The 15,326-nt window shown below is 42.8% G+C and overlaps 2 protein-coding genes across 2 annotated transcripts in view; both read right to left on the bottom strand.

The window, feature by feature from the left end:
• Positions 1-344: 344 nt before the first annotated feature.
• The window catches only part of LOC126562092 (transmembrane protein 161B), a 496,042-nt gene continuing 481,060 nt past the window's right edge, over positions 345-15,326 (bottom strand). Inside the window, exons 2-7 of the mRNA XM_050218509.1 lie at positions 3,109-3,486; positions 2,957-3,036; positions 1,412-1,627; positions 1,230-1,346; positions 1,027-1,167; positions 345-963 (exon numbers count right to left, since the gene is read on the bottom strand). Of these exons, the coding sequence (XP_050074466.1) occupies positions 345-963; positions 1,027-1,167; positions 1,230-1,346; positions 1,412-1,627; positions 2,957-3,036; positions 3,109-3,450 (1,515 nt within the window). The 5' untranslated portion in view covers positions 3,451-3,486. The remainder of the gene's footprint in view (positions 964-1,026; positions 1,168-1,229; positions 1,347-1,411; positions 1,628-2,956; positions 3,037-3,108; positions 3,487-15,326) is intronic.
• On the bottom strand, positions 5,169-8,597 carry LOC126561480 (membrane-associated protein Hem). Its single transcript, XM_050217653.1, has one exon. The coding sequence runs from the start codon at positions 8,537-8,539 to the stop codon at positions 5,174-5,176; it is 3,366 nt and encodes a 1,121-aa protein (XP_050073610.1). The 5' UTR covers positions 8,540-8,597; the 3' UTR covers positions 5,169-5,173.

Genomic DNA, 15,326 nt, shown 5'->3' on the forward strand with positions numbered 1-15,326 from the left:
TAATGACTTACTTGGTTTAACTCACTTGGGTCGAGGCGATAGAAAAAAGAAATCATACTACTACAAACATAAAACAAAAAACCACAACAAAATACACACTTGTGTCGTTTCAAGGCATAACTATGTACGAAACATAAAAAAAAGAAAAACACTATGCACAGTGGAAAAATTAAAACTAATATCTGATTGACGATGGTTATGCTATGCTAGAAAGAAATGCTCGCGACGATGCAACGATTTGGATGATTGTTTATTCCTCCGCTATTTACATCGCTGTACTGTATCCACATCCACACACAGAGAGATCGGTGGTAATGGACGATGATCGTTTCGGTATGATTGGCTCACGATTTGGTAAAGTACGACTGGTAAACCATACCGAGCGAGCTGGCAGCGAACCAGATAAAGCAACTCCACCACGTTGCGAACCCAAACAGTCCACGGTACACATCTTTGGTGAAGATTGATTTAAGATTTTGCAACGACAGCTGGAAGTTTTGGGCAGTGGTGAGTATGTTTGCTTCTACAGGCACTGGCTCACCTTCCGGGGTAATGCCTTGAAATTCGTGCGCTTCAACGGCTGCCTTTTCGCTCGCTATCGTAGCCAGTATCGTCTTTTCGTACTCCACATCGGCGGAACATTCGTCCAGTGGAAGAGACTGCTTCAGCACACCGTTCCACGTGTATTCGCCGAGCGTTTTGTACATGAGGGCAAAGAACAAGCACATCAAGATAGGTGCCACGTACTGCAGTGTCACGACGCAGAGGTAGTAGAAGATGGATGATATTTTCTTCTGCAACTCGACGTTCGTTATGCGGCCAGCTTCCTTCTTTTGCTCCTCGACACGATCGTACGCAAGGTTGAGGTAGGCTTGTAGATAGACGGGCATCAGCAGGAAACGTAGTACGACCGCAACAACTACCGCACCGAGACGGATCGTTTCGAACGCTTCTGTCGATAGACTGCAAAGGAAATGATGGGTTAGAAAAATCGATCGATATGAAATGTACGAAAATAATTCTTACATAGGTGAGCTCATGCCGGAGAAAACGCGTCCCGTAAGATAATCCCGAGCCAGTGGTTTAACCCACAAGATAACCAGCAGGAATGGCATTGCGAAGCTAACATTTAACAGCAGTTTCAACCATAGACGATCATTACAAAATCTGCAAAAAAGACCAAGTGTTACCAAGCAAGCTCTACTCGGGATACTTATAAATGGATCTACCTCAATGAGTCCCAGTGCATACGAGCCATACGTAATCCGGGGAAGGTAAACAACGCTCCTAAGATGCCGCAACTGACGGCAATGAAAAACTTTACCACAATCTTCGACGCAGGACCACTGCAACGGAAACAAAAACAAATTACAATACTTTAACTTCAGGACAGCTTACGCATAGAACTTACGAGGAATTAAGCCCCTGACCCTCGAGGAAGCTTGACGCGCTGCTGTTAAAGCTGTGATATGCTTTATCCAGGCCCACCTCCAGCGTGTGCTCTGGCACGATCAAAATAATCATAGCGATCAGCAGGTAAGCTAGCCCGGTAACGATGCATGTCGATCGTTCACCGATTGATTCCTCACTTTTAAAGTATTGCACCGTTAGCGAGGCAAGCAGTTTGCTATTTGGGATAATATTGTTAAGGAATATTCAAATTCAAACATGTCTTGAACGTAGTGTCTATGACCAAAACAACTGTACGTTGTTCTACCGCCCATTCCCCATTCTACACGTCACGTTTGTTGAAATTTTCTAGAAAAAGGAGGATTCTTGTTGTCAAACTTTTAAAATTTAATTGAGGATTTTAAAAACCGTTTTCTGTTATTTTTTGCATCTGTAGCTTTAAACAAATCATACTTTTTGTTTAGGAATATGCATTTTCCCTATTATAGAACCACTAATTCATGCTTATCCCAAAGTTAAAAGCAAATAATTCAATTATTACACATCATCAAATTAGATTGACTTTTTCGACAAACGCCAATTAATTATTTTTTTCGGTTAATAAAAATGCGGTCTATTGGATAATACCTCCCCGAGCCGGTAAAAATGGTAAACTACAAAAAATAAATAAAAAATGTTGATTAACTAGTGTTGGATGATTATTCAAACAGTTTTTTTGTTCGTAATTATTTATATTAATGGCTTATTATTAGAGAGGCGAATGTAGTCTCACAGACTCCAAGGCTCTAAAAATAAACGAAAAAATGACTCATTATTAAGTTATTAATGCTGCAAAGTAAAGCGATTGGTTTCTTTGGAACAGGCTGATAAGTATTTTAGCCAAATTAGGAATATATGCAAACAATTAATGTAATACGATCAGTATGAAATATTAGAAGCATTATATTATTAATATGAATATTACTTTACTTTGTAACAAAATATGTTTAAAAGAAACTTTTACGCCTGATTTAAGCAAAATAAATAAGTTTATCAGCACAAAGGTTGCCAATTTTCTGAGCATCACTTTAGTTTGGTATCAATTAGCTATCGTAGCTTCAGTTTTAAAGCAAAAAAAGGGGGAATTTTTAAAATTCTTAACTAAATGCTTATTAGGTAAACAACAAACAACCAAACTGTTGCTGATAATTTCAAATGAAATTCGACGGGCTGGTTAAAATATATAAGCTTTACAATCCGAAAAATAGCTAGTTCTCCAAAGAAAACGTATGGTCTACACGAACCTAGGTGGTCGTATATGTACGGGGTATTAATAGAAAAAATCCAAATGAAAATATTTCTAATCATTCAAAAGGTGAAAAACACATTGGTCTGTGCATTCGATAAATTTCAAGTAATATAAATATAAATTTTAGCAATACGGCCTGGCCGTCCCTTATGAATAAAAAAAAATATATATAAATTTCCCAATCAAATAATATTAAGGAATTAATGTGCGTCTTTGACAATAGGGTTCATATAACAGGGGGTTGTTTGAAAAGGATACAAGGCAAAAAACACAACCAGAAGGCACCACACCATGCTTAGATTGATCTCCTCTTTGAGTGGGTAGAAGAAATGGTAGACCTAAAAGAGAAAAGGAATATTTCATTAGTTCCAACGTATAGGAAAGATGAAAAAAAAACCTCCCGTGCTTACCTCCGATACGGTGTAAACGATAACGGAGTATAAACTAAAGTCGACCAGCCACTGATACTCGGTGTAGAAGCGTAAATGCACAATATCGTACGGTGAGATGGGAACCGTGTCTAACCGTACGTCCAGACTGCGCGGTATATGGAATGTCGATGATCTTTCGCCATTCGCCTGATGCCCGTTGCGTTTGTCCTTCTTGCCCTTGCCGCCCTTTTCTCGCGGCACACCCGACAGCTTCCGGAGCTCATCGTCCGTCGGATGTAGGTAGCGTGTTAGCCCGGTAGAACAGAGTATCCATTTGGCTAAAGAAAAGTGTGGACTCAGCTTCTGAATAACGCTGACCATGATCAGCGTGATAACTAGTTGTGCGCCAAGCAGTGCCTGCAATGGGTGGAAAATAGTGAAATTATCGCAGTTAATCTAATTCATCGACATGAGTATCTGCCCAGACATGCCGGTGAACGCCATGCCTGAATGCATCTAGGAAGCTATTAATTTAGCACTAATTATAGAACCATGCTGCGCTAAAAATAGGTCACCCGAATCGGGCGTTTCTTAGGCGGCTTTTATGAACCTGTCTGATGTCTCGAGATCGTACCATCGTGTGCTGTAGCCTATCCTAGAAAAATGCGTGTGTCAACGATTTGAGCTTATCGGCATTACTAATAACTAGCGGTGGGACGTGTAATGACCGATCCCTGGAGCGAACACGTTTTAATGCACAGCTTCACTAAACACGGGACGGCTTATTTGGAGCTTCTTCACGTAACAACCACTTTATACTGCGGCAATGTTTTGATGAGCCTTGGATGACAACTAGCGGCCTTCGGGAATGAGCGCGGTCAACGCGAATAACAAGTTGTAAGAGGATATTTATATAAAAATTAAAGAAAATTCACAATTTCATACTGAAAATTAGACAACTTAATTAAAACATATAATTATTAAGATTAAGAACGACATGTCTATTGAATGAATCTTACTTCAAGTATTAAACCCGGCTATAAACGGAATAACAATTCGATGAAATAATTTAAATGCATCAGTACACCCGTTAAATACATTTGGTTGCAGAAAACTTTCCCATTAATATGCATTGAAAAGAGATAAAATTTGTGTTAAGATATTATAAATACATTCATAAATACATGATAAAATGGCACACCAAATGTATAAAGAATATGTACATTGCGCAGACACTATGGCCAACGGTTTGTACTTGATGGAAAACTGAACGGATTTTGGACGCACTGGTTTAAGAACGTTCATATTTAATATGTGGATTCTGGCAAGAACAACGTGTCAGCTCGAATTTCAGAATCAAGATACGAAAATGGACAAGGATTTCGTTTGAGTGCCAACACTGTAGCACCGGAGGGTAACAGACGACGACGCATCGAGGAGAACCGTGATTGAAAACGTTTATCTGTACGAATCACAATCAGCAATCTATAAGCTATAACGCGATCTTGACCTGCTAAAGAAATCCTGGATACCGCCCACGCAAACCTGAATAATATAAAGAAAATAAACCAATAAATATTCTTAAAAATTGTAAAAAAAAACTGTAAACAAACTACAATGAAACAACATTGCAATACTTTAATAAGAAGCTATATCTAGCGAGTTTATTTCATATTCGAAATAAGAAATATTGCCAAATGACGATTACAATATGTAATGTGGTTTTGCTTGAATACGTTTGTTCATTTTTCGAGTTTTACGATTAAATGCTTTTAATTCCGTACGAGTGTAGAACCCTTGCACCGCGAATGAGGCTCTAATTGTACGCATTTTTTCGATAAAGAACTCGTTCGTTTTCCTAATTGTTCTAATTATAAATGCATCGCACGTGGAAAGCGCACGTGTGTTCCCACATGAATGCAATAAATAAATGTGCTTTAAAATACCGGAAGAAACATTAAACAATTCTTGCAGAGACAAACAAGAATGAGAGAGTAAGAGAGAGAAAGTGTGTGTGAGTGAGGCGAATTTCTACGAGCTGCAAGATTTTGGTCACTTCGGAGGGGTCGATCGAGAAAAAAATATGTGTGTGTATGTATCTTTTCTAATGCATCAGCTGTTCCTGCTTGTATACCGCATGATAAGCGTTACGGATGAGAGCGTACGGGAAGCAGGATTCTAGCAGATCCATCGTAAGGAATGGTGACTCCTGTACAATCTGATCCAGCAGCAGATAGATGGATTCACGATTTTTGATTGCCTCTTTGTCCGATTCCTGACCGAGGCGCAGCAACGACGAGCTGGCAAGTGCCAGGAATTCCTTCATCCGATCCTCGATATCATTCTGCCCGCAGATGGTAAACATGGCGCCGAAGATGTTGTTGATCGCGACCGCCATACAGTGCGTATTGTTTGTGTGCGCTTCCAGCGACGCGCGGTAGAAGGAGTTTTCGTTTTTGGCCAACTTTGGAATGCTTACTGCGACAAACACCATCAGCAGACAAATGTTCAGATGATCGCCGTCGTCCGGTTCGGACTTTTGTGCCTTCAGTGCGTTCGAAAGGGCCGGATCGACCTTACACTTTAATCCGGCAGCCGATGCCATCTCGGACACAGTCTTCAGTGGATCACCGCCCGGCACGTGCTCCTGAAAATCCTTGATCGACGAAAGCAGAAACGGTACACGCTGCTCCAACACATCCACCAGCGCTTCCTGGGCCAGCTGGCGGAAGCTCAAGATCACGCCGATGATCGTCATGCGCTGCAGCAGATTGTCGACCTGCTGCAGTCGCTTGAACTGTTCCTTCATTATCTCCGGCTTGTCAAAGTTGCTACGAAGAATCATCAGCACCTCTTTGTTCTGCACGACCAGTCGCTTTAGTTCCTGCACCTGATTAGCGATGTGCCACATGAGCGATTCGTTCAGCAGCTTTATTCCGTACGGACCGATCAGCTCCGCCAGTGCACGCAGCTCGTTAAAGTCGGAAAATTCCTCCGGATTAAACGGAATGTAGCCCTCGGGTGATATCGATACGAAGGCTTTCTGGTTCAGCGAAAACACTATATTGCCGCCACTGACCTTCCGTAGCAGCGCATCCGAGTACCAGGTGTTGTACAGTGCAGCGATCGTCTTCTCGCCGTGACTATCCTGTGGTTGAGTTTGCTGCAGCAAGCAATTGTTGAACACGCGCGTAATATCGATATGCACGTAGTTCTCCACCGTTTGCAGCACATTCATGTACGCTCGGACCGAAGCCAACAACTCCGATGGTTTGGCAATCTCCGACGTATCAGGACTGTACATAACCATACCGACAAGTGCACGGGAAAAGCGTGTCTCCAGATGCTGGCACAGATATTCCCGTGGTGCAAATGCGTACTCCCAAACGTTGACCGTCGGGCAGTAGTTGATCGCATAGCACAGCTCAGTCAGTGCCATATGCAGCTTGTCCATCGTGGTAAGCAGCTCGCGCGTCTTACGATAGCTTTCATCACCCGGACGTCGAATATCGTCCATGTGCTTCTTATTCTTGTCTTTCTTCTTACGGTTAGCGGCAGCCGAAAGGATCTTCGCACAGTGCTTCGGAAGTAGCGCATCCGCCATCATGCACTGCTCGTCGCAGATGGTCGTAATAATGTTTTTCGCCTCCTTAGCCATCTCGTCCAGAAACATGTTCACCACCGACAACGATCGTTCGCGGATGTGGTGCCGCTCCTCGGGACACATCTCGTGCGTACAGTTCTGGAAGTGGCTGCAGATCAATGGGAACGCAATGATGTACCGATTTTGGGCCGGAAACTCCAAGCACATGTGGAACTGGTCTTCGAACATTTTGTTGTAGAAGCAGAAGATGGACAGATCGGACGTTTCCACCAGCGATTCGTCCAGAAAGTCGACCATCTTCGTGTGGAACACCATCGAGTCTAGCAGCCGGGCCAGATCGGGGAAGTCCGTAATGCGTACAGCCGATTTTGCGCTCATGAACGTTTGCAGCCGGAACCAATCGAGTCGGAACGCGCGAAAATCAAACACTTCATTATCTTCAACCTGCTTCACCGACAGGCTAGTAGCCGTTTTGTACAGCGACGATAGGATAATGCTCTCGTCTTCCGGACACATCTGAAGCTGTTGCATTTTGTAGTTCAAATCGATTGCATCGTACCCCGACAGGTATTGGACATAGTAGCGTTGCATCACCTGGCTGTACTTGCGTACCAACGCCCGCAGTTCTTCCATGTGGAATAACAGTTCGGGCAAGTGTCTATCAACCAGGTCTTCGGTCGATTTACCTTTGCTCTTCACAACCGGTGGATTATCGTTGTGCCGCAGTAGCCATAGGATTTCATCTCGCGCGTAGCAAAGCCCAATAAACACAAGCAACGCCTTCGGACCCAACAAACCCGGCTGGTCCGTCATGATGAGTGCCAGTTCCTTCAGCGCCGTACGCAGAAACTTGCGCCGTTCACGATGCAACAGTGCTGCCTTCTGAATGGCCTGGTTGTAGCATTCTTTAACCTCCGATATGCGCTTACCGTAGCCCTTTATACCCTCAAAGTTGGTCTGCACGTACTGGTGTATGTAGATCACCTCGTCGCGGAACAATGCCACAACCCAGCTTGAATCAAGGGCCGAAATCCACATATTGCTAATCAGCCCTGGCTGAATCAGTGCCTGATGGTTCAGCATCAGCCCAAAAATTACCCACCGATCAAGCGTTTCGAGCGATATGTACTCGCACGACATCGTATCCGTTTTGGTCGCCTTCAGCAGCATCGCCGGCGTACCGATCAGGCTCAGCACCTGCAACTCGCGCCACTTTTCCGCACTCAGGTTGCGCATGGAGTAAATTTTGGTTAGCGAATTAATCGCACTACCCAGCAGCTTGTTGTGCGTAATGAACTCTTCGGCCAGCTTCTTTATAGGCATATCGTAATCGATGATCATTTGGCCGAGCCGTGGGAACGCTTGATCGCTCTGGCTGTGCTGCATCTCGTACGCCGCATTAAACAACCCGAGCACCGCTTTCCGATCCTCCACACGGGACAGCAAAATCATTAGCGACACATACGTCGTCACCAGATCGAGGTAGTTCTTCGTCAGCTCGAAGTTGAGCGTTATGTCGAGATGGATCTGCAGCGCATCCATCGTAGTAAGAATTTCACACACATTGTCCTTAAAGTCGAGCAGATCGACGAAGGTGTAGTAGTAGAGGGAGAGCGATTTGATGATCTCCGACTTGATGCTTGCGATCGCGGTCAGACCCTTGATGTCGATATTGGGAAACCGCTTCACGATGAATTTTATCGAAGATTCTAATGACTTTTCCGACAGGAAGCCGGGCTTGGACTTGGTGTCACCGCACGCCTTCTTGATGTTGTAGATGCGCGTCAGTATGCCGACACCGCGATCATTCAATATGATCAACTTTTCGGCGATTTTTTGCTGGTTTGGATTTAGCTGGCGTGCCATGGTTTACGGTTGCTTGTTGCTTGTGTTTATGCTGCAAACGGGTCCGATCTCATTCGCCGCCTTCCTTGTTAGCGCATTGCCCTGGCTGATAACACGTTATGAACCTGCAACCTGGGAGATGGGGAAACAAGCGTGCATAGAATGGAAAGAATGTTAATCAACGGAAACGGTAGTGGCTGCTGCTTAAACCCAATAATCATTGGACCGGGAAGTGGACGGTGCGTGCGTGTGGAGCTCGCACTACTCTGAATTTAACAATTTCTCCCATCCGTTTTTGCCCTCGTTGCAGTGCCCGCATCTCATAACCCTGCCAGCAACGAATGTGTATGCATAATATGTTACTCATCTATACACAAGGCGGGGGATGATTTTATTTTCTTTTCGCTCGTATCGGCGAGGAATCATAACTTCAGAAGGGGGCGGTGGAAGCGGAGGGAAACAAAAACTGGGCGAGTCCATGACGAGCTTTGCTATCATCAGGCCGCTGATGTCACATTTACACCCGGTTCCTTCACGATCGATGCTTTGCTTTCAATGTGCATCGAAACAAACAATTACCTGGTACGTTTATAAACACTTTTTTGGTAGATTTTCTGTTTCTAGCGTTAGTAAAACACTTTGTATTTTCAGTACCTCAATCAGCATCCGTGAATGCTCACCACACAAACACAAACGTCACGAGTGTATAAAAAACGCTTGACGTGTGCTGTCAGACTTCGGCAAGTTTTGGTAGAAGAAGAAAACCTCGGGTGTTCGTGTTGCAGTGTGAAAAGGATTTTCACACACAGGTCAACTTCAAGTAAATAGATACTCTGTTTGAAATATTGCCTGAAATTATATTTGAAAAATAAAATTGTAATTTATGAATTTTCACTCGGATTATCATAAGCCTTGTGAATTTGCCACAGATTAGGAAATGAACCACTGTGGTAAGGCATCGCGGACGCTAGCGCCACCTATTAGCATATCGTGATGTTGAAGGTTTTGTCTGTGCTGCAAGCACATGCTTATTTGGGCGATGAATTTATAAAAACACGACGAAGCGTAAAAATCTACAGACTATAATAACGCAGTATGCCACAGGTTTACTTAAAACATAAATGTATTGACAACTAGTGGTACCTTGTGGGCCTACTTTATATTTATTAAAAAATAAGAAATGAAGCTGAAAATGCTATGTTTTTCGTTCTTTCATACCTATCGCGATGTAAAATGTTCAGACATCCAAGAGTGGAACGGAGAAGTTACATCCGTGGATCGGTGAGAAGTTTGCCCTTGATGATCAACAGCTCTGATCACGCATGTAACATAATTATAGTTTATAAAAAAATTACAATTTAATTTTAAGTTACCCAATAAAAATGACCATGAATGTATTAATAAGTTACAAAATATGAATCTTCGTTTTATAACGGTAGTTAAGCGGTGGAAGCGACATTCTTTCTTTTCATCAGAATGGCGCTCAATGTACTGTAAAGGAGGTCCGAAATGGTAGAGCTATGTAGGTCGAAAATTGCACAGCCGCAACAATTTGCCAGCAGATATTAGGTCCGATGGTCTGTAGATTCGTTGTACACTAACAAACCCTGGTCATAATCGGATATTGGTTCCTGTGAAACTACTCCGTGCAGCAATAAAGCATCTCACATGGTTCGCTGAAATGTACAGTAAGCGTTGATTTGGTAGAAGACACGGAATACGTCTTGGTTGTGTGGTTTACACCATCTGATCGGCCAGCCAACTATGCAAAACATTATCAATCAGATAAGCTCCAACTTGACACATGGAAAGCTGTACAATGCCCAATAAATATATTCACAACATGTCCAACGAGAACCCTACTTAGGGAGCAAGAATCCTGGTAGAAGACAGGTTAATTGACTGCCTTCGGTCCCGTTTACCGAATAGGGATAGTAGAAAACGCTAGAAAACTCTATATATTGGGCTAGGATGATACTAGCAATTCCGGTTATTTGTCGTTAGTTCCACTCATCGTGACAAAAGGCCTGACTATCTGACTGTGTTGCGAAGGAAGCGGAATAGTTTTTGACGGCATAGGATATGTAGAAGTGATGGGAAAGCTTAATTTTTTTTCGGAGATGAACGGGACGATCCTGATTGGGTCTTTGAAGCTACTTTAAAAAAATGAGTAGCGTCACAGTGCTGTTTTACGGGAGTAATCAGCTTAGTTTTCTTGTCTACACAACACAATCGTGGATCAAGGACTTTCCTTCGGCAGAGAGAAGCGCATGTTACAAAAAACAAATTTTTACTTGATTTTTTAGCAAACAAACAGAACAAGTGTTAATGCTTTTATGGTTACTTTGCACAGTTTTGCTGAGCTTTGCTTTCGTTGTAATATCTTCTCTTCTTCTTGGCTTAACGACCTCCGAATTCACACCGACCCTGGAGTGGTTTACTAGACTTGTATATACCATGTAGTTGGATAGTCAGTCTTTATTACGGGGGAACGGTCCGAATGGGATATGAATCCCGGTCCTGCCGTGTGAAGACCGACGCCGTTGTCGCTTATACCACCCGCCCCGTGCAGTAATATAATGGCGCTTTATATCGAATGAAAGGAATTAGAATGCACAGTTTAACACGTTCGGTACCAAGGATTATTCAGTCGATTTTTTCTCACGAAAAGTAAACGTGAGAATGCATCTCCTTCGCACAATAGAGGTTTCTTATAGGCAAATATTCATATACGTGCCATGGTATCGAACGTGTTAACATACTCTTGGACTGAAAATGGACTGTTCCAATGAAAGATCGGAGCTTAACACGTAGATAAATTGAGAAAATTAGTCATCCACTCTATAAAAATCGCCACATGGACATTTCCGATTTGCATGAATTCAATTTGTAATAAGTAGTAACACATCTTAAGAGAGCGACGGTATATAAGGATGAGAGATGGATGGCTTTCGAAGCAAAGTTATTAAAATTTGTTATAAATGATCTCTAATTATTAAAAAAAAACAAAAATCCCGCCAGGGATGTTTAACAGTTTGTTTGTATTATATTATCTTAACAATCCTTGTTTATTTTCTTCAAATCAATTAAGAAATAATTCTGTCTTTAACTTAAATTTTAAGGGGTGGTTCGATGGCAAGACAATTTACGTTTAGATAGGAATTGTTAATAAATGTTAGTTCATTTGTCTTACCGATAATTCTATACATTTTTTAGTAATGAAAATATAAATTGGAAAAAAAAGAACAACAATCGAACTAATACCTTCGTTAAATTATCAAACAGAATAAATTCCAAACTCATTTTTACAGATAGATATTGCTTATGATTGATGTAAAATGTTAAATACTGTACGTCAGGGTCTGCGCAACAAAACATAAATTATACACTTAAAATAATATTATAACAAATTCCTTACATTATCAATACAAATCTACATTAACGCAGTGAAACGTAAAACCGAACCGTAATCGGAAACGGCGTATTCGAATTCAAATCAAGATAAGTCCCACCATCAACGGTATCATCATCGTATCGCATTCATCACAAAATCGCGTAACCTCTCTTTACTCAAATTCAAATTGGTTGAAAGAGTTAATCCATCGCCTTCAAGGACGAAACGGCGTTCACTCTCTGACTCAACCATTCACTCAATAATCCGTCGGTCAGACCAACAACGCAGAAAGTTGGTCGTCATCTTTTTCTTCCTGCCCGTACTACACGGACAGACAGTCTGGCAGGCAAAAAAAGGGCAACCATTCGAATTCCGACCGGAATCCATTATTATTCGCTCTTGGGTCCTGGGGCGTCCCCTACCGCACAAAACGTGCTTATCAATATTCTTTGCTGACCGAAAGAGAAAAGAACTGGAAATATTCGAAGCAAACTGTGCACGGCACTGGGAAGGTTTGAATGGTACAAGCCATGGACGGATCTGGTGAAAGTGAGTGGGAAAGTTATGATCTGCTGCTTAAAAACACATCTCCCGGCACGGTATCTTGAATATTTAATTTTATTTATTTGTTTCCGTTCCTGCGAGAGGGGCAACTCGCCTCCCGGCTTTCGGTTTTGTCCACAATTTTGTTGCAAAAATGTTGGTTCATTTTGTACCAATTTTTGAACGGTAAGCCGAGAATAGCGTTCACACAAAAACAATAATAGTAGCATAACAGCCCAAACACACAAGAGAGAGAATCGGCGAAGTGGTCGAACCACTCGAGAGGCACCAACCAACCTTCGAGACATGAATGGAATTATCAACCGATTTCAGTTTTTTCAGCTTCTTTCGGTTTATGGTTGCGTTTTTTTTCTTCTCTGTTTTACCTCCCAAGATTGGAAAAAAGGTCGCATTTATCCGAGCGAAAGCGGCATACCGTTTGTGAGGTATCTGTTGAGTTGATCTTGGGCCGGAAAATGATTACGAATTTAACGGTAACCCTCTGCGCGGACCGTGGACAGTATGGAGAGGGTGTATTGTCGCTGAAGCTGTATTGGGACAATCTTCTCCGGCATCCACTTCAGGAGTGGATTTTATCATTGACATCGTTGACGAGCCAGAACGACGATGTGAATACATCAGTGGATGGCCGACGTGGGGTCGACGGTCTCGTCATTCAGTTTTGCCAGGGCCAAACGGGCTAGATTTCGTCTTCATAGGGCCAGTAGTATTTTTTACTGTATTGGGCCAGTCCAACTACGAGCGATTTGCAATCGGGTGTTGGGACGAAAGCAACGTTCAACAGGCAGTTCCTGTGGTTAATAAAGATTTTGTGAGTTTGTGAAAGAAATTGGCTGTGTAATTCAGCTGTTCGTAAGAACTGCACGCCGACCATCAGATGGCGTACTAGACTTGCCAATACCACGTAGTTGGATAGTGAATCCTCACTACGGGGGGATGACCCGGATGGGATTTGAACTCCGGTCCTGCCGTATGAAGACCGGCGCCGTTGTCGCCTGTACCACCGGGCCACCCTACGCCAGGATGTAAGTAGTTTACTCCAAGATGTAGTTGAACGAAAACTGCTGAGCAAAACTTCGACTCATATTCACTCCATATTTCTTACATTTACCAGTTCATCAATTTAATTTTAAAAATGATTAATCATACTTTACAATCGCTGCATATTATCTTTGTCGCTTTCAATAACTACTAAAGGGTTTGAGGAGTTTTTTTCGTTAACTTTTCCATTTCTCAATCATCGCAATTCTGGTGGCTTGTTTGGTAAAGTGCAATGGTTGTTACACGATAGGAATGGATGTCGAACCTCATCTGAACCATTTTTCAGAATGCAAGATTGACTAAGCAGCGACGGGTAAACTGACAGTTCTTCTTGGCTTAACGCCCTTCTAAGTCATTCCGGTTATCTAATGGCTTGTTGATATCACGTAGTTGGATAGTCAGTCCTCGCTATGGGTGTTCCGGATGGGATTTGTACCGTTCATGACCGAACCTAACAGTTAAGGAAACCAGAAATTGTAGGCCAACATCTCTCGAGGGACTTGAGACAATGTAGAAGAAAAAAAAAAGTAAAGCTTAGTTTTAATTCATATTTCACGTAGCTGAATAGTTAGTTTTTATTTATTTCTGTTTCCGTTCTGTTTGATTGAACTCAAAATGTCTGATTTACTCAAATAAGTCAAAATAATCTTTTCGATCTTTCGAGGCGGCGGGTGATGGTGGTGGTTTTGGGGGTGTTGGTGGTGGTGATAACGACTACAGTTTTCATACGGCAGGACCGGGGCTCGAATCCCATCCGGACTCTTCCCCCGTAGTGAGGACTGACTATACAACTAGGCAGTCTATAGTAACCCATTTGATGGCCGGCGAGGCCTAAGAAGGTCGTTAAACCAAGAAGAAGATTAATATTTTCAATGTTTCGTATTTTACAGATTGTAGTTTTGCATATTAATTATTCGAAGTATTATTGGAAGTGCTATGCCCGGGATAAGGCAAAGAATAAGGAGGAAATGCCTTATCAAGATGATTATAAAATTTACTCAACACAAGCGGTGTTGACAATACGGCACTGGACCGTCATTATTAATTATAAATAAAATAAATAAATAAAATATTATTGGAAGTGCTACTTCAACATACAACTAAACGGAGCAGATGCAGGAGGCACCGAACTAGGCGCAGGAAGCAGAGGAGTGCAAAACTACGACAGCCAGCATGACGATGACGAGGTATCCCCGCCATCCCTGGACGAAGTCATCAGTGCCATCAAGCAACTGAAATGCAACAAATCAGCTGGCAGCGATGGATCAGCCAGGGCTGAACTGTTCAAAATGGGTCCGGAGAGGTTTTCCGCCATCATGCATCGACTGATTGTTAAGATTTGGGATCAGGAAGAACTACCGGATGAATGGAAACTGGGTGCCATACACCCGGTGTACAAAAAGGCCGACAGGATGGACTGTGCTAACTTCCGGGCCATCACAGTCCTGAATGCTGCCTATAAGATCCTGTCCCGAATACTCTTCTGCAGACTAGAGCCCCTTGCTACAGATTTCGTCGGAAGCTACCAAGCTGGATTTTTTGGAGGCAAATCGACAACGGACCATATCTTCACTTTACGGCAGATCCTACAAAAATGCCGGGAGCACCAGATCCCTACGCACCACCTGTTCATTGACTTCAAGGCGGCCTACGATACCAGTGATCGGACCGAACTATGGAACACCATGCAGCAGTACGGGTTCCCTGGGAAGCTGGTACGGCTGCTAAAGGACACTATGGACGGGGTGCAGTGCAAGGTGAGAGTTTCGAGCATGCTGTCGGAATCGTCGAATCTCACCGGGGTCTGAG

This window comes from Anopheles maculipalpis, chromosome 3RL (assembly GCF_943734695.1).
Source record: "Anopheles maculipalpis chromosome 3RL, idAnoMacuDA_375_x, whole genome shotgun sequence".
Lineage (NCBI taxonomy): Eukaryota > Metazoa > Arthropoda > Insecta > Diptera > Culicidae > Anopheles > Anopheles maculipalpis.